Source organism: Mobula hypostoma, chromosome 16 (assembly GCF_963921235.1).
Source record: "Mobula hypostoma chromosome 16, sMobHyp1.1, whole genome shotgun sequence".
NCBI lineage: Eukaryota > Metazoa > Chordata > Chondrichthyes > Myliobatiformes > Myliobatidae > Mobula > Mobula hypostoma.
In genome coordinates this window covers 24,321,934-24,346,123 of record NC_086112.1, presented here as the reverse complement: position 1 = coordinate 24,346,123, position 24,190 = coordinate 24,321,934, and the positions used below count along the sequence as shown (strand labels likewise).

Sequence of the window (24,190 nt, the reverse complement as noted above, 5' to 3'; positions counted from 1 at the left end):
GTTGGAAAAGAAATTGATAGCTAAAACACTGAAGAAATTTTGTCCCAATGAAAGGTCTCAGCCCAAAATATCCACTGTTTATTCCTCTCCAGAGATGCTGCCTGAATCTGTTGAGTTTCTCCAGCATTTTGTGTGTGTTACTCTGGATTTCCAGCATCTGCAGACTCTCTGATGGCTGCCTGCTGATTATTGTTTGAATGCATTATTATTATTTCTCTTAGCTTGGTATGAGAGAGAGAGAGAAATTTTGCAAATTACCTCCCATCCATCCTCAAGTCTGCATGGTTGAGGATTTGATAGTTCTTCAAACTGAAATTGTGAGTTTTTCTTACATTTTACTTTGTTTTAAGTAGCATATAGCTGACATACTGTGGTACCACAGAATTAACAACAGTTCTTTCTTCCCCATTGGCCACATGCAAGCTGATGCACCTTTTCTCCAAAAGATGAAGGAGAAATCCAGGCAATTTTGAGAGTTAGTGGTCTTCTCCAGATTATGGTAAGAGTGGGAATGTAACTTTCTGTAAATAAATTGGTCTGAGTTTTAGCGTCACAGGTTCCCTACAAAATGATAGCCAAGCACAGATCCCATGCATTACTGTGCCAACGTCTTTTTCTTGTTTCAATTAGATCCATTACTCCCATCCTCTGTTCAAATCGTTGCTGTATTGCTGAATATTTTCAATGTGAATCTTAAACTTGAAAATTAAAATTTCAGAGAAACAAGATGTTGTAAGTCTTTTTTCTACCATGGTAGTCAGGAACCAGGCCTGAAATCACAACTTTGTTACATAAACATGGTCACGGAAAATTTAGAAGGTACACTATAAACATTTACGCAGAAGTTACGATCAAAAAGAACACGATAGGAAGTCGAGCATATAAACGAATATGGATGTTCATGTTTGAAACAGGTGTGCCTCCTGGTCTCCTTTGCCCCCCGCTGTGGGACAGAAAGCCGGCCGGGGGTATTGTGACGTCCGGGGTTTGACGTCCTCGGACAGACGGCGCGGAGGAAGAAATCGGCGACGCGCCCCGCGTCCCCGCCCCGCCCTGACTGCTGCAGACGTTCTCAGTCGCAGTGTTTGAGATCAGTGTTGCAACCTGCGAACACTGAGTGAGCCAGTGAAAGTCATGGCCGCTTCCATTATGCAGCGCCTGGATAACTTCCTGAAGGAGAAAAATCTGTTGTCGGATGTTTTGGGGACAATCGAAAGCAAGACGGGAATTAAAAGAACTTACATCGCTTTGGGTGAGTCAGCGCAGGGTGGAGACAACCCGTGCTGCGTTTATTTCCAACACTCCTGCTGATAACTGGTAAACGGCAGATAGTCTGCTTTGAAACAGTATCACCTATATACTATCACCTATATGCTACTTAAGCAGATGATTTTTAAAATCAGTGTCCGATTATAGTTCAGTTGATTTTGTACTTTATTGTACAACGTGTCCCGATCGGAACTGTGAATCACCGTGCGAATAGTGAACATTTCTGTAAACGAAGTGACGTGTATTCATATTTTTTGCCGTAATTTAACACGGCGAGGTGGCCATTTCAAGTTAATGCTTAATATCCTGTCGCTGCCAATGTTACTTTTATATGCCAACTCGCCGATGTCGAAAACTACAGTGAAAAGATTCGTCATTTAAAACTGTTACTTTGGGTCTGTTAACGACATCTGCTGAGAAAACGGGCTCCGACGGGTAAACAATACCCTGCCTCCGCCCTGTTGTTGAACTGGTTTCCTTTGATATAAGTAAGAAGCCGTTAATGAGCCCTGTGTTATGGTGTTTCTGTTTATTTTCGCAGCCTGCATTGGATTGATTTCCATTTACCTTGTAGTCGGCTATGCAGCATCTTTACTTTGCAACTTGATCGGATTCGTTTACCCCGCTTATGTATCGTAAGTGACATCCGCTTTATTATAATCTGAATCTGTAAAGTTTTTAATCTCTATTAGCGATTCAGAGCTGGTCTGTTTTGCTGTATGAATTAATGGTTTGTGAAACGGGAATGGCCCACATATTTAAATATCGAGACATTCTGTGAATTGTGGAATAATTTGGTAGGATGTTGTACTAAATTTGTATTTAATAGTTTTCTGTTTATGGGTAATCGTGCCCCCATTTCTTCTTTAAATGAACACATTATATTCTAAAATGCATGTTACATTCAGTACCCTTATTACTTTATTCTTTAAAATTATTAAATCATGATTGTATGCCATTCCACAAGTGTCAATTGTCCACCGGTCTCTTACATATTTGTCTAGTTAACATATACAGGCTGGGTTATAGAAATTTGCCGTTACGGAATTGTCATATTTCTGTGGGAAGTAAGTAAATCCAAACGATATTTTTTCAGTTTGTATTTATTGACACATGCGCAAATGACGCTGCTTTGCGTTATGTGAAATAGTGATATAGGCCGCTTTCTAGAAAAGCAAACCTTCTGTAATATGGGGATCGCCTCTCCACTGTGCTAACCTTGATCTTGTTGCAGTCGCCTTAACCTAAATCAGTTTTGCATTTGATTGTTCACATCCTGCAGTTCCCAGTAGCGCTCAGAAGTGACCTCACCTGGATTACTCAACTTAATCTTTAATCGTAGTCCCACTGTCCACTATATCAAATTCATCCGAGCGTAGAAATTGATCTTTCTAGCTTCAATGTAATGTGAAAGATTTGCACTTAGTACTGAACTATTTGAAGAGCTTGATATACAGTGGATTCCGATTAATTGGGACACATAAGGACCAGCACATTTTGGCTCAATTAAAGCAGCTGCCCCAATTAGAAGTTTCATGGAAATAGTTAAAAGGTTATGAAAAAGACAAGCTACCTTTTTAACTAAATAACAATTTATGTATTTTAAATGAAAATTAGAACAGTTTTATATAGTACAGTAGTTAAACTACTACTGTGCTATATAAAACTATGTATTTGTTCCTATGTTACATACCCCGTGGGTGTCTTGTGACTGTCTTATGAGCATGATGTAATTTTCCTGCCAGTGTGTTCTCAACAGGTATAAGGGAGACCCCTGATGTGACGCAGTTAGTTTTCAGTTGAGTTGTTGTTTGCTTCGTTAGTTACTCCGTCATGCTGCGTATTTGTCTCGTGACACAGTTTCGTTTTAAAACGAAGTCTTACTTTCTATTGCAAGGTAAAATCATTGTGCCAGCAGTTTCACCAATCGCTGCGAGCTTTGTTGGTGTATCTTTGATTTACCTTTACAGTAGTATTGGAGAGTGAAGACCTTACTAAAGGACAGGAACCTGAAGGATCGAATAAAGTTGGAATCGTTTGGCGGTTTAATAAAGGATCGACCTTATTGAGGTTTCATTCAGAATATGGTGACCTGTTTCTGAGATAACTCCTGCAAGAGCAGGGAAGTTTGAGCAGTGTCTACTCGCCAGGAAAAAGGTCAGTTCCTAAAAGTCGTTTTATTTCCTTCGTCATGAATCCTTTGGAGAATCAGCAGTAACCTCACGTCTCCGAAGAAATCCGTTTCCAGAGAAGTCTCTGCTTATTGACTGTGTAAATCACTTGGACTTTCGAATTTACCATTTTAAGACTGGGTTCAAATTTACCACTTTAAGAACCGTTTTGGCATTTACCCTTTTAAGAACTGTTCCAGAGTTGCTGTATAGCAGTTTACTTCCAGTTAAGTTAGTCGTTTGAGTATTTTTCACTATTGTTGAGCAGAGTTTGTTTCTATGAAACCTGCCTTTGGCAATACATTGTTGCCAATCACGTGACATAAAATTGGGGGCTCGTCCAGAATTGTTCCAATTTTGAACTTAAGTGCTTGTTTAATTATCAATCTGATTTGGAAAAGGGAAATACCCGATTCTTTTGTTTGATTGGTCTGTGGGTGGTATTCGGCAGCAATGAATATTGAGGAGTTTATGGAATTGCCAGACCTGGAGGTACTAGCGAAGGCGAAAAAGGGTGAAGTGTCTGAGACTGCTAGAAAGTTGGACCTTAAAGGAACAAAACCAGGAATTCAGAGGAAAATAGCAGAACATTATATAAGTTCGGGAAAGTTTGATGATGAGGTGTTAGGGAGGTTTCCAATGAGTAAACTGGAAATTCAGTTACTTATTGAACAGATAAAGTGTGAACAATTTAAAGCAGAATTGATCGAAAGGCAAATAAAATAAGGGAATTTGAAGAAAGAGAGGCAAATAAACAAAGGGAATTTAAAGAAAGAGAAGCTGATAACCAGAGGAAATTTGAGCTAGCAATGGAGAAATTAAGGATGGAAAATCAGTCCTCTGGATCTAGGAAACAGTTTGTTGCTAGTCGAGAAGTTATTTTGGCTCCTCCATTTAATGAAACAAAAGTGGACAAATATTTCCAATATTTTGAAATTGTTGCTTCTGAGTTCAGGGTGGCCGAAAGATCAATGGCCAGTGATGTTACAAAGTATAATTAGAGGTAAGGCACAAGAAGTTTGTACAGCTTTAACTGCTGACCAAGCACTTGATTATGATTTTGTGAAGCAGCATATGAACTGGTTCCAGAAGCTTGTAGAGAAAGATTCAGAAATTTGAAGAAATCCGTGGAAAAAAAACTTATGTGGAATTTGCCTAAGAGAAATCTGTGTGTTTTGAAAGATGGGTTTCCTCTAAAAATGTGAATGGGGAGTATGATAAAAGAGTTGATTTTATTGGAGGAATTTAAAAGGAGCATTCCTGTTGAAGTAAGGACATATTTAAATGAGAGGGATACTGCTATATTGCAGAAGACTGCGAAATTAGCTGATGAGTATGCTTTAATTCATAAGAGTAAATTTTCTCCAGGTAGAACTTTTAAAAGGAAAAATAGCACAGAGAGTCAAGGTAAACCAGAAATTAAACCTGAAGTTAGTGAGAAAGGTAAGGATGAAGGGAGGCAAGTGAAGGAAAGACATTTTGGTCCTATTTGTAATTATTGTAAGAAACCTGGACATGCAATAGCTAACTGTTTTCGATTGAAAAAGGAGAAGGAGGCAGTCCCAGACGTTTGTGTGCAGCATATTGAAATACCTATAAGTCCACAGAGTTCGATAAATACAAATGAAGTTTTGTCAGAGTCTGCCCAAGTTAAGAGGGGATATGAACATTTTGTAACCGAGGGATTTGTATCCTTGCAAGAGGGATCCACTCCTGTACCAATAAAAATACTTAGGGATACTGGAGCTTCTCAATCACTTATATTAGACAGTGTTCTAAAGTATAGTGATGAGTCTGACATTGATGAGGTAGACTATATACGAGGAGTTGGGTGTGCCCTCACGCCGGTACACTTGCATAGAGTAAATTTAAGGTCAGGGTTAGTTACAGGACCTGTGAAAGTAGGGCTACAACCCAGTTTATCCGTGAATGCTGTTTCTCTGTTATTAGGGAATGACTTAGCAGATGGACAAGTTTTTCCTGAAGTGCATTTGAAAATAAGGCCTATTTCTGAGGAACCAAAGATGGATTCGAACACAGATTCTTCCTGTGTTGTAACCCGAGCTATGGCTAAAAAGATTGATGTGCAGAATGGGTCTGTTACCCATGACTGTTCAACTCGGGTTTCAAATTTTGAGGAAGTGTCAGAAACTTTCTTACCTACATTATTTGATCAATATTATTGTAGTAAGCCTGCCATGAAGATTTGTCTTTATCTCGGAAGGAGATGATAGCAGAGCAGAGTAGAGACCCTGAGATTATCAAATTAAAGGAACAAGCTCTTCCAGATAGTGAAATTGAGAAGGTGCAGGTAGGATATTATTTTGAAAAGGGAGTATTAATGAGGAAGTGGAGATCACCTACAATTCCTGAAAGTGAGGAATGGGAAGTTAATCAGCAGGTAGTAGTTCCTAAAGTTTATCGAAATGAGATTTTAACTGTGGCTCATAGTATGCCTTTGGGTGGCCATCAAGGTGTAAAGAAAACTATGAACAAGGTTATTAAACATTTTTATTGGCCTAGTTTAAGAAAAGATATTGCGACATTTTGCAGGACGTGTCGTACTTGTCAGATAGTGGGTAAACCTAATCAAGTTACTCCAGTGGCCCCACTGCAACTTATTCCCGCATTTGGTGAGCTGTTTTCCAAAATTATTATAGATTGTGTAGGCCTATTGCCAAAAACTAAAACTGGACATCAATATTTGCTGACCATTATGTGCACAGCCTCTAGGTTTCCAGCGGCAATACCACTCAGGAATATAACAGCTAAAATTGTAATAAAGGCTCTTATAAAATTCTTTACTTATTTTGGGTTGCCTAAGGAAATACAATCTGATCAAGGTAGTAACTTTATGTCTGGATTGTTCCAGCAGATAGTTTATAAACTGGGAGCAGAACAGATTACCTTATCTGCATATCATCCAGAATCGCAAGGAGCCTTGGAGAGGTTCCATTCTACCCTCAAAACTATGATTAGGACATATTGTGTGGAAAATGAAAATGACTGGGATGAGGGCATACATTTACTACTTTTTGCAGTATGGGAGGCAGTGCAGGAATCATTAAATTTTAGTCCTTTTGAAATTGTCGTTGGGCATAGAGTGCGAGGACCTTTGGCCTTGTTGAAAGAACAGTGGATTAATAAAGAGGTACACACTAATTTGTTGGATTATGTTTTAAAATTTAAAGAAAGATTACATAAAGCTTGTAGTTTAGCCAAGGAAAATTTAAAATTGGCTCAGGAAAAAATGAAAACTTGGTATAATAAGGAAGCTAGAATGAGGTCATTTAAGCAATGTTGGTTCTTTTCTCGGTACAAATGAACCCATTACAAGCTAAATTTCATGGTCCTTATGAGATTAAATCTAAAGTTAATGATGTGGATTATGTGATCAAAACCCCAGATCGAAGAAAGCCAACACAGCTGTGTCATATAAATATGATAAAACCGTATTATGAGAAACAGGCTGCTACTATGACTGTTGTGGTCAATAATAATGAGTCTGATCCCACTACGAACTTAATGGATGATTCATCTGAAACTCATTTCAAACCCAACATTATTTCTGCCAGATTACCAAACTCAACAATTCTGGAAAATATTGATGAGAAATTAGCTCACTTACAGCCAGAGCAGAGAGAGCAGATGAAACAGTTAATTTTTAAATATAGGGATTTATTTCTAGACATTCCTAAAAGAACCACCGTAGCTTCACATGATGTAGATGTTGGAGATGCAAAACCCATAAAGCAACATCCATATCAGATGAACAGGGAAAAATGTGAACTTGTTGAACAAGAAATTAAGTATGTTAGAGAATAGTATTATTAGACCTTCTACTTCGAACTGGAGTTCACCGTGTGTTGTGCCTAAGCCAGACAATAGTATTCGGTTTTGTACAGATTACAGGAAGGTGAATGCTGTGACAAAAATTGATGCGTATCCAATCCCTAGGGTAGATGATTGTGTGGACAAAGTTGGACAAGCAAAGTTCCTTACAAAGATTGATTTGTTAAAAGGTTATTGGTGTGTTCCACTGACGGATAGAGGTAGAGAGATTTCTGCATTTGTAACCCCATCTGGGTTATATGAATATAATGTTCTTCCCTTTGTGATGAAGAATGCACCAAGTACTTTCCAATGGATGATTAATACTGTGATTCATGGGCCTATATTGATGATTTAGTTACAGAAAATGATACTTGGAAAGCACATATTACTGCGGTGGAGAAACTATTTGAAAGATTTTCAAAAGTTAACTTAACTATTAACTTAGCTAAAAGTGAATTCGGTCATGCCACGGTGACCTACCTTGGTTATGTTGTGGGTCAAGGAAAATTAGCTCCTGTTCAGGCAAAAGTTTGGGCAATTTTAGAGGTACCCACTCCAACTGGTAAAAAAATTCTCAGAAGATTCTTGGGAATAGTAGGATATTACCAAAAATTTTGTAAAAATTTTGCTAACATTGCCCTTCCATTAACTAACCTCTTGAAGAAAAATGAAAAGTTTGTTTGGACAGAGCCTTGTCTAGACGGCTTTGATAAATTGAAAACTATACTATGTGGTCAACCTGTGCTCAAATCCCCTGACTTTGAAAACCCATTTTCATTAGCTGTAGATGCTAGTGATGAAGCTGCAGGGGCAGTGTTACTTCAAAAGGATGAGGGTGAAGAAGTTGATCGTCTGGTAGCTTACTTTTCTAAGAAATCTAATGCCCATCAAAGAAATTATTCAACTATAGAAAAGGAATTATTATCTCTTGTTTTGGCGTTACAACATTTTGAAGTGTGTGTTGGTACTACTCAGAAACCACTCATAATTTATACTGATCATAATCCATTAGTGTTTTTGAGAAAGATGAAAAACAAAAATAGAAGATGACTAAATTGGAGTTTGATGCTACAGGAATATAATATTTTGATAACTCATATTAAAGATAAAGATAATGTGATCGCTGACTGTCTATCTAGATGTTAAATGTACAATATAAATTTTTTTGATGGAGTGGTATTTTAACATTTGTAACACTCCTACTGTATATTAGTTTGCAAGATGCTGTATGATAATACTGTGTATATCGTGTATGTTGTAAATTTTATACACTTGTATTTTTTGTGTGAATAGTTGTTAAAATTTTGCTCCTAAAAGACCAAAATTTTCTTTTTTGGAGGGAGGTGTTACATAGTCATAGTCATACTTTATTGATCCCAGAGGAAATTGGTTTTCATTACAGTTGCACCATAAATAATTAAATAGTAACAAAACCATAAATAGTTAAATAGGAATATGTAAATTATGTCAGGAAATAAGTCCAGGACCAGCCTATTCGCTCAGGGTGTCTGACCCTCCAAGGGAGGAGTTGTGAAGTTTGATGGCCACAGGCAGGAATGACTTCCTATGACGCTGTGTTGCATCTCGGTGGAATGAGTCTCTGGCTGAATGTACTCCTGTGCCCAACCAGTATATTATGTAGTGGATGGGAGACATTGTCCAAGATGGCATGCAACTTGGACAGCATCCTCTTTTCAGACACCACTGTCAGAGAGTCCAGTTCCATCCCCACAACATCAGTGGCCTTACGAATGAGTTTGTTGATTCTTTTGGTGGCTGCTACCCTCAGCCTGCTGCCCCAGTACACAACAGCAGACATGATCGCACTGGCCACCACAGACTCGTAGAACATCCTCAGCATCATCCGGCAGATGTTAAAGGACCTCAGTTTCCTCAGGAAATAAAGACGGCTCTGACCCTTCTTGTAGACAGCCTCAGTGTTCTTTGACCAGTCCAGTTTATTGTCAATTCGTATCCCCAGGTATTTGTAATCCTCCACCATGTCCACACTGACCCCCTGGATGGAAACAGGGGTCACCGGTACTTTAGCTCTCCTCAGATCTACCACCAGCTCCTTAGTCTTTTTCACATTAAGCTGCAGATAATTCTGCTCACACCAAGTGACAAAGTTTCCTACCGTAGCCCTGTACTCAGCCTCATCTGCCTTGCTGATGCATCCAACTATGGCAGAGTCATCAGAAAACTTCTGAAGATGACAAGACTCTGTGCAGTAATTGAAGACCGAGGTATGGTGAAGAGAAAGGGAGACAAGACAGTCCCCTGTGGAGCCCCAGTGCTGCTGATCTCTCTGTCGGACACACAGTGTTGCAAGCACACGTACTGTGGTCTGCCAGTCAGGTAATCAAGAATCCATGACACCAGGAAAGCATCCACCTGCATCGCTGTCAGCTTCTCCCCCAGCAAAGCAGGGCAGATGGTGTTGAACGCACTGGAGAAGTCAAAAAACATGACCCTCACAGTGCTCGCTGGCTTGTCCAGGTGGGCGTAGACACGGTTCAACAGGTAGACAATGGCATCCTCAACTCCTAGTTGGGTTACATAACCCGTGTGACTGTCTTATGAGCAGGATGTAATTTTCCCGCCAGTGTGAGGTCACATGATGACCTGTTCTCAACAGGTATAAAGGATACCCTTGGTGTGACGCAGTTAGTTTTCAGTTGAGGAGTTGTTTGCTTTGTTAGTTACTCCGTTATGCTGCGTATTCGTCTCATGATGCAGTTTCGTTTTAAAATGGAGTTTTACTTTCTATTGCAAGGTAAAATCATTGTGCCGGCAGTTTCACCAATCGCTGCCAGCTTTGTTGGTGAATTTTTGATTTACCTTTGCAGTAGTATTGGAGAATGAAGACCTTACTAAAGGACGGGAACCTGAAGGATCGAATAAAGTTGGAGTCACTTGGCGGTTTAATAAAGGATCGACCTTATTGAGGTTTCATTCAGAATATGGTGACCTGTTTCTGAGATAACTCCTGCAAGAGCAGGGAAGTTTGAGCAGTGTCTACTCGCCAGGAAAAAGGTCAGTTCCTTTAAGCCGTTGTATTTCCTTCGTCGAGAATCAGCAGTAACCTCACGTCTTCGAAGAAATCCATTTCCTGAGAAGTCTCTCCTTATTGACTGTGCAAATCGCTTGGACTTTCAAATTTACCATTTTAAGACTGGGTTCCAACTTACCACTTTAAGAATGGTTTTCGCATTTACCCTTTTAAGAACTGTCCCAGAGTTGCCGTATAGCAGTTAACTTCTGGTTAAGTTAGTCGTTTGAATATTTTTCGTTATTGTTGAGCAGAGTTTAATAAATGTTTGTTTGTTTTTATGAAACCTGCCTCAATTGATAATTCATTGTTGCCGATCATGTGATACCTAATAGTTATCAACGGAGGAATTCATTCAGTGTATACTGTGTGTTCTTTTGATTGACTGCAAATGAACAAAATCATTATTGAACACAATTGCATGCAGCTGGCACTATTTAAAAACTGTTCACTCCAAGCATGGTGTGGTGTCAAACAGCCATACAAGTGCATGTGACTGACACTAGTTAGAAACTGTTTAGCAACAGTCTCCTGCCCAATTAAGTGGATTAGTGTCCCAAATAAATAAAAGGAATCCTGGCTGTTTTCTTGATTAGTTTTTGTTCTTTAAAGGTTGTCCCAAATAAGCAGCTGCCCTGATTAATCGATAGCCCAATTAACTGGAATCCATTGTATTTTCAAAATAAACTAGAGCATCCAAAACACTATATACAAGTGAACATCAAAGACTCCCTGTAAATGCTGGAAATCTACAATGAAGTTCAAATTATGTATACTTTATACAACATTTGAGATTCATCTCCTTTCAGGCAGCCACAAAACAAAAAAAACCCAATAGAACCCATAAAAACAGAAGAAGACCTTCTGAGCATCCAACGTGCAAAGGAAAAAAAAAGACCAAAATGCTAGAAACACTCAGGTCAGGTAGCATTTCTCAAAAGAGAAGCAGCGTTAATATTCCGTGCCAAATATCTTTTGTCAGAACTGGGAAAGCGATTATTTATTAATTTGTACAGCAGCCTGGCAAACATAGTGTGTAGTTAATGGGGATTGTTCGAAAGTAGGGAGTTGTAGACTGCAAGGAGGGTTGCAAGATTAGTGCTTTTGTTTTGGAATAAAATGAAAACTGTAAAGAGATTTGTGACCTTCAAACAGATGTTGAAATTCTAGAGGTTTACAGGAGGTGGGAAAACCAATGTGTTTTTTCAATCATGCAGATGATGACATAATGCATTTTTAAAAATTATGAGGTAATGTCATGTGATGTACTTAAAGGTAGCTCTTTATCAAAAGGCATATTGAATGGGCCCTGATGAGAAGCAGACCGCTGTCATATCTGTGGAACATCACACTATCTGTTTTTTTAACTAAGATTAATGTAGGTCATCTGAAAACCTTTCCCCAAACATGTTTCTGAAATCTCTTAACTTCTGAGATTCATTATTTTATAGAATTTATTTCTCTGTCATTTATGTTCTTGTGGCAAGTAGTCTGAATGACCTACTAATAGAGATAAATGCATTAGAATAATATACATACAATGGCTGTTGGAAGCATAAATCATGTATCTACAATTATGGGTGAGATTAATAAACTTAGTAAGATAGTTTGAAAATATAAAATATGTGATTCTTTGGGTGCATTAGTTTACCGGAAAGTGTAGTCCTTCAAATATATTTCAGTTTTTATGTATGTGGAATTAGGTAGGAATAATAGTTGTCTAATTATTATTATTATTAAAATAACTGAAGCAAACTCACACAATGTTATTTTGATTTTTCACCAGTTCAGTATATTCTGCTATTCTCCTTTGCTATAGAAATTTTCCCTTTTGCTATTTTGCTCTCCATACTTTAGGCCTTTTTCACAGCAGAACATGATTGATAGTGTGGCTCTCACATGATTTCGATCAAGGTCACTTATGGTCTAGCAGAGAAATGCAAAGGTTTGCTTGTATATTTTTAGCTGTTTACCTGCTAAGTTATCTGAACATACAACGACCACAAGGTGTAAGAACAGAATGGGGCTATTCAGCCCATCGGGTTTGCTCCATCATTTAATCATGAATTATTTATTATCCCTCTCAACTTTATTCTCTTGGCTTCTCCATTACTAATCAAGAAACTATTGATTTCCACTTTAAATATACCCAATGACTTGGCCGCCACAGCCATCTATGACAAAGAGCTGTACAGATTCACCTCCTCCTAGCTAAAGAAATTCCTCCTCATCTTTGATCTGAAGGGGCGTCCTTGTATTCTGAGTCAATACTTGATAGGTTTCAATGAGATCATAATGATGTACAGTATTCTATACAGAGACTAACAGAGACTAAGGAAGAACTTGGAATGTATGTTTTCCATTCTAGGTCACGGTGAAACATATTAGGATGTAGGTTTTCTCTGCAGTGGCTCTCAGACTGTGGGCCATATAGCCTATTCATTGCAGGCAACATGACTTCCTTTTAAGCTAGATTTATTTTAGCAGTAAATAATATTTTTCTTTGCTCCTTGTGAAATGTCTAGCACATATATTAAATGTAGGAATGATGTACTACAAGATATTTATTTGCATTGCTGTTAGATTTTTTAAAAAAATCATTAATTGGAAATAACCTGTTTGGGTGTGGCCCGTATAATAAGGGATGTAATTGTAATCCAATGAGGCAAATAGGTTCAGAGTCACCAGTTAGGGAGTGGACATTGTTTCAGTACATTACACTGCAAGCTTTTTTTGTGATTTTGTGGAGGGGAGGTGAATTCCCATAATGTGTAGAGCTCTATCCACAACACTCTGCAGTTTCTTGCCGTTGTGGGCGCAGCAGTTGTCGTACCAATCCTCTTCCCTATTTCCAGGATCCTGAGTCTAATCTTAGCACAGACTGTTGCCTTGGCTAACTCAGCACAATCCAAGATAAAACTTGGCTTCTCGCTGGTCTAATTGTGTCTTTGCTATTTATGTAGGTATAGTTTATCCACTCAGTCATTAGGTCAATTTATATGTGTATTATTTTACTTAACATTTATTATCAGCAGTGAATATATAATCTTGCCATGAGTGAAAAGCCTATTTGAAATAATACCTTTAGCACTAGACTATATCCTATGATCTGTTCATCTATTAAAGCAAAGTGACTGAATTATAGTATCTAGAATCACAATTAAAATTGCTATGGTACAGTCAATTCCAATACCTACCTCTCCACAACACTGTAATTTGTTCTTCCTTGAGTGCCCATACAGTTCATTTTTTTTAAAGTCCTAGTTTATTCTGTTTCTACCTCCCTTACTGAGAACAATGTTTAGATCATAGATTCTTGGGGAGTTTTTTTTTAAGAAAAAGGATTTTCTTTGTACCTTGTCTACAACTTTAAATTTGGGCCCGCCAACCTTGAACCATCCATTAATAAGAATAGTTTCCTGTCACTTCCTCTATCTAAACCAACCATGACTTCCAACAACTCTATAAACATTATTTTTTACACAAGGAGAACAAGCACCTCCACTTTAATCTTGTAGTTGAAACCCCTCGTCCCTGGAACCATTCTCGGAAATCTTTTCCGCACCCAGTCCAAATCCTTCACATCTTCCCTAAATTTACGTGACCAGAATTGGATACAAGTAATTAAGAGCTGTAAATTAATTGTTGCAGCAATTTTTACTCAGTCTTGCAGTTTTTGGTAGTATCCAGAATTTCTGAGGTATAGAATATACGCCACTACAGGAAATATGGACCTTCTGATCTTACTGCATGTTGGTAACAGTAGCTGGAACTAAGTATTAACTTAGTTGCCATGGAGCATGAAAGTGTAAATATTACTTCTAAAGATGAACTTTTCCAACTATTTTTGAAGAGGTATCTGCCTCTTTATGGCAGAATGAGAAGAAATATTTAGAGTCCACCTGAAACATGAACGCATGTTGAAATATCTGGCATGGAAAAGGGAGCTTAATGTACGGTTTGTTCATTGGACGTAAAATGGGTTCTAATTCGAGTTTGTCTCGGGTTGGAGGAGTAGCTAAAGTGATATGTTATCAGCTCACGTCATTGAAGTACTTATCGCTGTAGAGTTGCAACCAAGATTAGTGATGATTATGATGACGACGTCGATTCAGACCTGAGAGGCCAGCGTCAGGTATTTTCATGCTTTACAGGGCGCAGTTCGAAAGGCTGTGTGGGGCGCCACTCCTCGCACAGATATTTCGCAGTATTATTTTACGAGGCCGAGTTGCAAGCTCGACATCAACCCAGTGCGGATGGAGAGCGTGCACGATAGCGGTCTGTCACTGGATCAAACTCGGGAACCTCCGTTCTCGAGCCTGGCGCTGATCTCACTGCGTCACCAGCCAACCAACCAAGATTAAAGAGCTGTCTTACTCCCTGTTCTTCTTGACTCTAAGTATTTCGTAAGGACTGCATTGACAGCAGTTCAAGCAGCTACACGAGTGCACTGTTGGTTCGCTTTTACTCCCTCATAACATTGAACAATTGAAGTGTGTGTAATGTTTGTATCGAATACAACTGATATTCCATAAACAGGATCTTTAAAAATCCTATAAAACTATAGATATATTTATTGCCTACAGTGTTACACATGAATAGAATTTGCAGTTTTAAAGATGACTCTTCCCCTTCATCTGCATATTTATATGAAAATGTTTTTAATATTCATCCAGATGATTGAATAGTGAATGTTTTGCAAACCAGAGTAGACGAGTGGGAGAGTTGCACAGCAGAGATGAGCTCTTCAGCCCACACAGTTCGTGCCAACTCTCTAGTACCCAATGCCATTTTCCAGCACTTGGCTCTAAGCCTTCCACAGCTTGATGATTCAATTGCTTGTCTATATATTTCAACACAATGACTTCAAAGAAGGACAGTTTTACATTTTAAGCGTTCTTTGTGAACATAAACATTAAAAATCCGGCCCACTTTTCGAGGACAAAACATTCCCGGTGCTCCCAGGCTGCACCACTTGATGAAACCATATACTCTTCATAATATTTCACACTTGGTTAGTAGTTTTAGAATGCCCACATCTGTCTGTTTGAATTATATATGGGCAGTGTAATTGCTGCAAATTAATTGTTTCATTGTTGTGTTCAGTTTTGTTGAATTTTGTTTATTCAAACCAACATGAATCTTACTGACTTAAATCTCAATAATTCTTGAAGTCCTACATTTGTGCAGCCAAATGGGAGGGATGTGGAAGGGTGACATCCGTTGGTATTTCTCCTCCTTAACTCCGTTGTTGAATATCAGAAACATTAGACATAACGTGGAATACCTCACAGAAACCAAGGCTTTATCTCCAGATGGTTAGGGGATTATTCTGGGGTAAGTGTCTCAACAATATGCACCTGAGGCCGATGCCTCTGCATCTGGTTACTATGGGTGGTAGGTCTGCGAGATGGGTTCTCCACATCCAGAGCAGGTGAGCACAGGCAGGAGGAAGCTGTGTTAGGAGCTGGGCTAGGCCCAAATGAATTACCCGACTGAAGCTCAAAGAGTGAGAACTGAGTGTTTCAAAAATGTGGTCTGGCATCCTTGGGTGGATATTTGCTTAATGGTAGTAATTTGAGAGTTTCACTTTATACTATTATTTCACAAACATCCCAAAATACCAGGGTGAGAGAAGGTCTAAGATCATGTTCCATAACCTGGAAAAACATGGGAAGAGAAAATGTGGCTAGAGATCGAGAGGACTGGTATTGTGGGAGAATGAGGGAAATCTCAGTGGGAGGATGTATTGAGATGGTGGGATGATGCTTGATCTGGGAATGGGACACTAGGTGACTTGTATTTAACTAACCAGGTGTGGCTGTGTCAATACCATTGAGGGCAAAGTGAGTGGCAGATTGAGGAAGTTACTGGATTTTAAGGCAGCATGATGCAAGAGTTGGACTGTGGAAAGAGGGCCAGGCAGTGAAGTGTCAATGAATATCAAATTACACTTGGACTAGTTTGGTGCTGCTGAAAACTACTCAGCTACTCCTAATACAGCACTTTACCCATTTTCTCATCCCTAAGATCTGCCTCGCCATTTCACTACCAACAGTGCTTGACCTGTTCCTGTCTTTTAGATTTTCGTGCTATTAATGAGTGGTAAAAGATCCGTTCATATTCCAAAACAAAAACCTGTGAGATTTAAAAACAGATACAATTTTATGTAGAGCAATTGTATGCTATTTTTCTGCAAACACGAGGAGATCTGGAATTTCAAGCAACACACATAAAGTTGCTGGTGAACGCAGCAGGCCAGGCAGCATCCCTAGGAAGAGGTACAGTCGACGTTTCAGACCGAGACCCTTCGTCAGGACTAACTGAAAGAAGAGATAGTAAGATAGAAAGTGGGAGGGGGAGGGGGTATCCCTTTTGCCAATCAACTTTCCATCTGTTAGCTCCATCCCTCCCCCTCCTGTCTTATCTCTTCTTTCAGTTAGTCCTGACATTTATGTGTGTTGCTTGTTATTTTTCTGGGCCTGTTGGTGCTTGTCTGTTTTTGGCTATTCTCCAAAAACTCATTTTTGCCAAGCATAAACTTCCTTTTTCCCTCTCTTTCTCTCCTCTTTCCCCTGCCAAATGAAATGGCCGTAGCACTAAAGCAACAGGAAAATATATCAGTAAATGTGAAATTTTCAGCTTCAATATTCAAAGTAAGTTTATTATCAATGTACATATGTCAGCATATACAACCCTGAGATTCATTTTCTTGTAGCCAGCAAATGATAATTTTTGTATCATTATATTTGATAATTTTTATATGGTTACATAGTAATCAGGCTTTCTTATCAATGCTAATGTTAAAATTGTGCTACTTTAAGAGTTAATGCTCAAGTTGTTCTTTGTCCAAAGTGTGGTCTATTTTGTGCAGCTTTACATTACAATCTCGTGTGTCTGGAATCTTTTTGACATGGAAATTATTCACAGTCTCTCTCAACATCTAAGGCTCAGGCTCTTTCTGGGTATTTCTTCTTATCTCTGTTACATCTCAGTTGGCTGCTCACTGTTTTATTAAGATGCTTCCCTTGCACAAAGAAGATTTCTTTGTGCTGCACTGTTTTTCGCCAGCTTGTTCAGGTTCCAGTGACCCTCACAAACTTTCTTATACCATGGACCACTACCATTAAGTAAGGGGTCCGTGCACCCCAAGTTGGGAACCCTCTCCCTCCTTTCATTCAGTCGCTACACAGAGCTACAAAAGTGTTACTTGAATTGTGGAATGTCCCTTTAAGAGCTGCTGGTAGAGATCTCTGAGAAATTGCAACATATCATTAGGAAATGTGCTAAAACAGCAATCTATTCAATATTGCACGGTGGCATGGGAACACTATGCTGTGAACCTGGAAAATTAAGTTTTTTTTGTGTTAAGACTTCAAAGACAACTTTAAGGTGCTGTTTTGCTGCTGAAAAAAATGGGTGGAGCAATTGCTGCACTTTTGAATTTTATACTCAGTGCAATGAAACATGAGAGACAAGCTCATCCTTTATAACATCATTAGTGACTTTGCCAATGAATGTAGACCATGCATTTCTGCAGACAGCCAGAATCACCCAGGAATTCAAATATTTCTGAATTTTAGCATTTTAATTGTCTCTCTCAACTGATGGGTAGGATAGAAGGTAAATAAAATTTATGAAGAAAATTTGCTTTATGTAGATTGTAGATTTTTTTTGAACAACCTTTGACTGCAGGAATCTAATCTTAGATATGCTAATCATGGTCCTTGTCTGACTAATCACCTAGTGGACTTGTATATATTTTAAAAGCTGCAGATAATGACATTGTATTAGTCAGCTTGAATAAAGTTGACTGGGAAATTTCCCTGTCAATCAAGTTTGGTGCAATACTATTATAAAATGAGTAAGATTGCTGTAATGCACATAATTTACCTGCAACTTTCCTCCATTCAATGGGTCTTTTTGAGAAATTGCTTTGCTTCTATTAGGAGTAGTTGATATAGTTTCTGTTCCCACCACTGTTTAAACGGACTCCACTTTCATAGTTTTTTTGACTTTATTGTACAAATGTTTGTGTCTCACACACACACACCTCTCATTGGATGTCAGTTTTGCCAACCAGTGTTGTTGAGAAAAGGTGTAATCCACTCTCCAAATCACACCCTACAATGTGAGTTTCTCCACAATAAGTTGCATTTTAAAGTTTTTTTTACAACCTGTCTCAACTTTGTTATTTATGGGGCATTTTACATTTTGAATGTACAATATTCAAAACCTGAATGAATTATTCAACCATGACTCTTGTGCTGTGGAAGTTCAATCTTTCTCCAATCAAAGGATCTTCATTAACTCTCAAAGCCATATTTTCTCTCTGATAGCCAATTATTCCACATTGATATGATGTTTTCATGTGTTAGATTCTTGAATTTTTAATCATAATTTTTTGTGTGAATGCCTTTAAAATTATGAGAATGTTCTATTTAGTCATAAATGGAGAATATTTTTAAGGTGGTAGTGAGAATGAATATATTTGTTATAAGAGTAAACTGCATGTTGTCGATGCAGAGAGGATTTGATAGTTGCTCATGATTGCGAAGGTAAGGAGAAACTGCTACTTACAGCAGAAATATGTATGAGACATGAGGTGATGGCTAATGATTCACTTATCAATCTGAGAAGTTTATTTTTTTTACTTAAGTTGTTAGTTCAGAACTTGCTAATTTAGAGCTTGTAATTTAGAGTTATAATGCACGGACATGGTGAGATTAAAATTTAAAAATAATTCGTGAAAAGGTTGGGTAAAAGTACATGAATGTGACAGGTAGGATAGATTTGTAGCACATTTTTTGGATGCTATTGTGTTACAAATGTTATTTTTTGTACATTCTCTCCGTGACTGTGTGGTTTTGCTGAGTGCTCTGGTTTCCTCCCACATTCCCAAGATGTACAAGTTAACAAGTTAGTCGGTTACGCCTGCTGTATCTCTAAACAAAAATTTAAATAAATCATGTTGGCCCAATGCTGGTGAAAATTCTGACACATACACAAATAATGTAGAAAATAATGCAGCTTTCTGGACTTGATAGTGAATTCAACAACTTCAGGTGACCTTCCTCATTTGTATCTGAACCAGAAATGCATTTAATTTTTTGGACAACAGATTAATTTTTGTGCTCTGTCGAGATGAAGTAGCGTTTACTGTTTGACCTCTTGTTTGAAAATTTTGGAGAGACTCCATTTTAAAATATTAGGAGCACAACAAAAAGATGGTGTAAATTGAAATCTGCTGCCAATCATCCTCAGATTCCTTTGTCAGGTGCAGAATTCACAGTTCATACCTCCTTTTCTGTGTCAGCTTTCATGGCTGCTTTAAAATTTTAAATTTTGAATTGGCACCCAGGCCTTACAGATGGCATCTGCCCTGTATTTTCAGCATTAATGATTTTTGTTTTGATTCTATTATTTGTAATTTAACTCTTCCCAAGGTAATTATACTCAATGTATCATGCTTTACTTCTCCAAGCTGACCCAATTTGAAAATGTGGCTTGATTGCCATGTGAGCTATTTTAAATACACTGTCTCTCAGGAGGCATCATCTCTTTGTCTCCTTGCTGCAGCTTTACCTTTTTGTGGAAGATCACCTTAATAAATGCTCAGAGAAAGTGCACCATTTTCCTTTAACAAATATAGCTCCATTTGAATCATGATAATCACAGATGGCAGCCATAGTACTTTATGGAAATAAAATAATTCAATTGGTCCCACAACGCTGCTTGTCCTTGCAGAATTTTCCATGCCTGATGTTTCTCATTCACTTTTGAGTATTTTGGTTGAATCAGTGCTTTTTTGAGACAATGTTTTCCATCAGGAAAAGGCTTTCCTCTTTATCTCTTGCTCCTAAACTTCCTTGACTAACAAAGGGCAGTTTTGAAAGTGACTTGGGGTGGTCTCAACTATTGTTCAGGATGTGTTTGAAGATTTCTTGCTTAATTTACCTTAAAATGTCTATAAATTTAAAATGTAATTCCGTGTTGTCTTTCAACGGCTTACGAACTCCTTGCCTACTTTTGTAACTTCCGTCAAATTTTCCATTTCTGGGTCTGCAATCCTTTTGTTCCAAATATTTGTGGCATTTTACTTATTTATGTGTGCCTGCATATCCTTCCAGGTAATGTGATGAAGAATTTGAGAGAGGAGGAAGAACAAAGGCAATTTCCATCATGACTGGGGATGGAAGACTGCTGATGGTGGATTGGTTCAAAATGAACCTTGACCAATTTCCTTGTTTATTCTTGTATTTTGGATACCCTGGGAACCAGTCTGGCCGTTCTCCTCTGAACTCTCTCTTTAGCAAGGCATTTACGTCCGCAGAACTGCCGCACGCTGGACTTTCTTTTTGTTTCTCGCATCTTTCCCTGTAAACTCCAGAAAGTGTTCTGCATGAAAATCCCAAAAGATTATCAGTTTCTGAGACACTCAAACCACCCTATCGTGCACCAACAACCATTCCACGGTCAAACTCACTCCATTCTGATATTTAGTTTGAACCACGTCTGCATGCTTTCATGCATTGAGTTGCTGCCACATGATTGACTGATTAGACATTTGCATTAACAAACAGGTTATACAGGTATAGCTAATAAAGTGGCCACACATACAACAGAGAGTGCAGTGAGTGATGGCCAGATTGATTCCTGAAATTGTGAATTTGCTGCTGGATTAGGCATACTATGCTATTTTGAATTTGTAAGCGTGAGAGTGGATCTCAGTGAAGCATACAGCATTCTGGTAGGGTTCAAGCGTAGATGCATGCTGATGTTTCTCCTGATTGGAATGTGTTGCCATTATGCCAACACTGTACTGAAATATAGTATTGGCCAGCCAGGACATGACTATGAAGCAGTCTATTTACATAAAGGCTAGCAAATCTTCTGATTTCCCCACCAGCTGGCTGTGCATGCTGGGTCATTGCATATGTTTAAGGCAGAGAAGTTAAGTTTTGGATGTTACTGGAATCGAGCAATATGGTGTTGATGCAGGAATGTGAAGCTGAGGTGGACAACCATGAACTTGTTGAATGATGGACTATCCATGAGGGTCCAAATGGACTACTCTTACTGTGGAAGTTAGTAGTATTCCTGGCATTGACTGGGGTAAGAATATTGGCCTGGATGTCAAGGGAACTCCCTGGTGGTTAAAGGAATAGCGTATGAAGGACTTTTTCTATTCACATGAACAGATGTACAGAGTATTGGTTCAATCTCTCATTAAAAATGTGGCACCTCTGGCAATGCATCAGTGCCTTATTACTGCAGTGGAATGTCAGTTTAAGTCCCAAAAATAGACTCTTGGAGAAAAAGAAGTGAGAAATAATTTGCAGGAAATTGTACCTAACAATTTACCTTAAACTGATGTCGATATAATCAAACAGTACTAATTATGTTTAATTGCAAGTAGTCATAGTCATACTTTATTGATCCCGAGGGAAATTGGTTTTCCCTCAGGATCAATAAGGCACATTGAAACCCCAATTTACCTATGTTGTGTTTTATCACATGTGTTACTGTCAAACTATTGACAGCTGGACTATTGCCATAACTCCCTACATATTTGTTAATGAACTGTCAGTGTTCGCAGTATTGCCTACAGTATTTAACCTTCAAAAAGTCTGGGTGTCCACTGATCAAGTGTATCTAAAAAGCTTTATTCCTTTTCCTTCTGTAGCTTAGGGAAATGTCTTGGTCAATTGTAAATTATTTTTTAAAGTCTTATTTGTGAACTATCATGTTTTTGGCATTATTTTACAGTTGTGTTTCTGGTGAAATTTGTAAATTTGAGTTCTGGGGGTGGAGGGGAAGGGAGATAGAGGGTGGAAAAGAAATTGTATCATTTGTTTAACAGGTTAATTAAATTAAATCATTAAGGCTATTTAATTTTGTATTTCAAATCCAGCAATACAAGAAGTAAGTTTACAGTTCATTAAATGATCAGCTGGAAAGTTGGACATAGTATTGGCAAATGGCTTCTCAAGGTCCAAGGTGAAGGAAGCATCTTGGGAAGTCAAGCAGGAATAGGACATGGGAGATTGTAGGGCACTAAATAATGTAGGTGAGCAGAGATACAGTATCTAGGATTCAAAGTCCATAATTCCTTGAAAGTAACAATGCAGGTGAATATGGTCATAAAGAATGCAAATGGCATGCATGCCCTAATGGATCGAGGGTTGGCTTGTAATGTTGTAACTTTACAAAGCACTGCTTAGGCCATACTCGGAATGTTGTGTGTTCTGGTTGCTAACCAAAGTTGGGCTGTGATTGAGGAGGTTCACCAGAACGTCGACTGGATTGGAGGACTTTAATTTTAGACTTTGGATAGGCTGGGCTTGTTTTCCCTGGAGAAAAGGTGATTGAGGAGTGACCTGGTGGAAGTAAACAAAATTAAGAGAGGCGTAAATAGGGTAGATAGTCAAAAATGCTTGCTGATGGCAAAAGGAAAAGGACTTAGTTTTAAGGTAAATAATGGAAAGTTTAGAATCATCAAATCATACAGCACTGCAACAGACACTGGAACTAACTCATCAATAATGTGATTCATGCCTATGCTAATGCCATTTGTTTTCATTAGACCATGTAAGTACACATTCAAATGCATTTTACTATGTTGTAATTGTATCTGCATCTCCCAACCCTAAAGGAGACATTAGGAATAAGGTTTTTTTGTAAATGGTATATGGAATGCACTACCAATAGAATCATATACAATTACTGTTTAAGAGGCATTTTGACAGATGTTTAAAGAGCTAATGGTCCTAATGTGGGCAAATGACATTGACGTAGATGGGCAAAAAGGTCAGCATACACCTGCCTAGAGGCCAAATGGGCATTTCTATGCTGTACAATTGACTCTGACTCTATGATTATATTACTAAGTTATAGTCATAGAGCATAAACAGATCCTTCGGCCCATTTAGTCCATGCCAGCCTCGCTTCTGCTCAGTCCCAATTTCTTGCACCTGGGCCATAGCCCTCCATACCATTCTCATCCATGTACCTATACAAACTTCTGTAAAGTGTTACAGCTGAACCCATGACCACCACTTCCACTGGCGGCTTGTTGCACACTTACATCATCCTCTGAATGAAGAAGTTCCCCCTCAGATTTCTCCTTAAATGTTTCACCTTTCAACCTAAACCTTCAGTTATAGTCTCATCCAATCTGAGAGGAGAAAAGCCTTATGCATTCACCCTATCTATACATGATTTTGAATACCTCTGTCTGATTTTCCCTTGTTCTCTTGCACTCCAGTGAATAAAGTCATAACCTTTTCATCCTTTCTCTGTAACTCAGGCCTCAAGTCCCAATAACATCCTTATAAATTTTCTCTGCTCTCTTTCAAGCCTATTGATAACTTTCCTGTAGGTAGGTGTCCAGAACTGCGCACAATACTCCAAACTCAGCCTTCAGTGTAACATCCCGACTGCTGTACCCAGTACCCTCATTTACGTAGGCCAGTATCAGAATCTGGTTTAATATCTCTATTATATGTTGCAAAATATGTTGTTTTGTAGCAGCAATATGACGCAAGTACATTTTTTAAAAAACTATAACTTACAACAAGAAATAGATAATTAAATAAGAAAAGTAAATGATTAGTGCAAATGGAGAGCCAAGATAGATAATGTTCATGAGTTGGTTCTAAAATTCCTTTTACAACCCTGTCTACCTATGTTGCTACTTTCAAGGAATTATGGATCTGTATTCCATCTCACATATACCTACATTAAATTCCATCTCCAATTTTTTGGTCTATTTTCCCAGCTAGTCCAGATCACTTTGCAAGCTTTGTCCACCATGCACCCATTCTCGGTGTCATCCACAAATCTGCTAATCTAGATTGCTACG

General features: G+C 38.4%; 1 protein-coding gene across 1 annotated transcript in view; it reads left to right on the top strand.

The window, feature by feature from the left end:
- Positions 1-24,190, top strand: part of LOC134357289 (receptor expression-enhancing protein 5-like) — a 54,151-nt gene that overhangs the window by 9,713 nt on the left and 20,248 nt on the right. Inside the window, exons 2-3 of the mRNA XM_063068655.1 lie at positions 915-1,252; positions 1,811-1,904. Of these exons, the coding sequence (XP_062924725.1) occupies positions 1,135-1,252; positions 1,811-1,904 (212 nt within the window). The 5' untranslated portion in view covers positions 915-1,134. The remainder of the gene's footprint in view (positions 1-914; positions 1,253-1,810; positions 1,905-24,190) is intronic.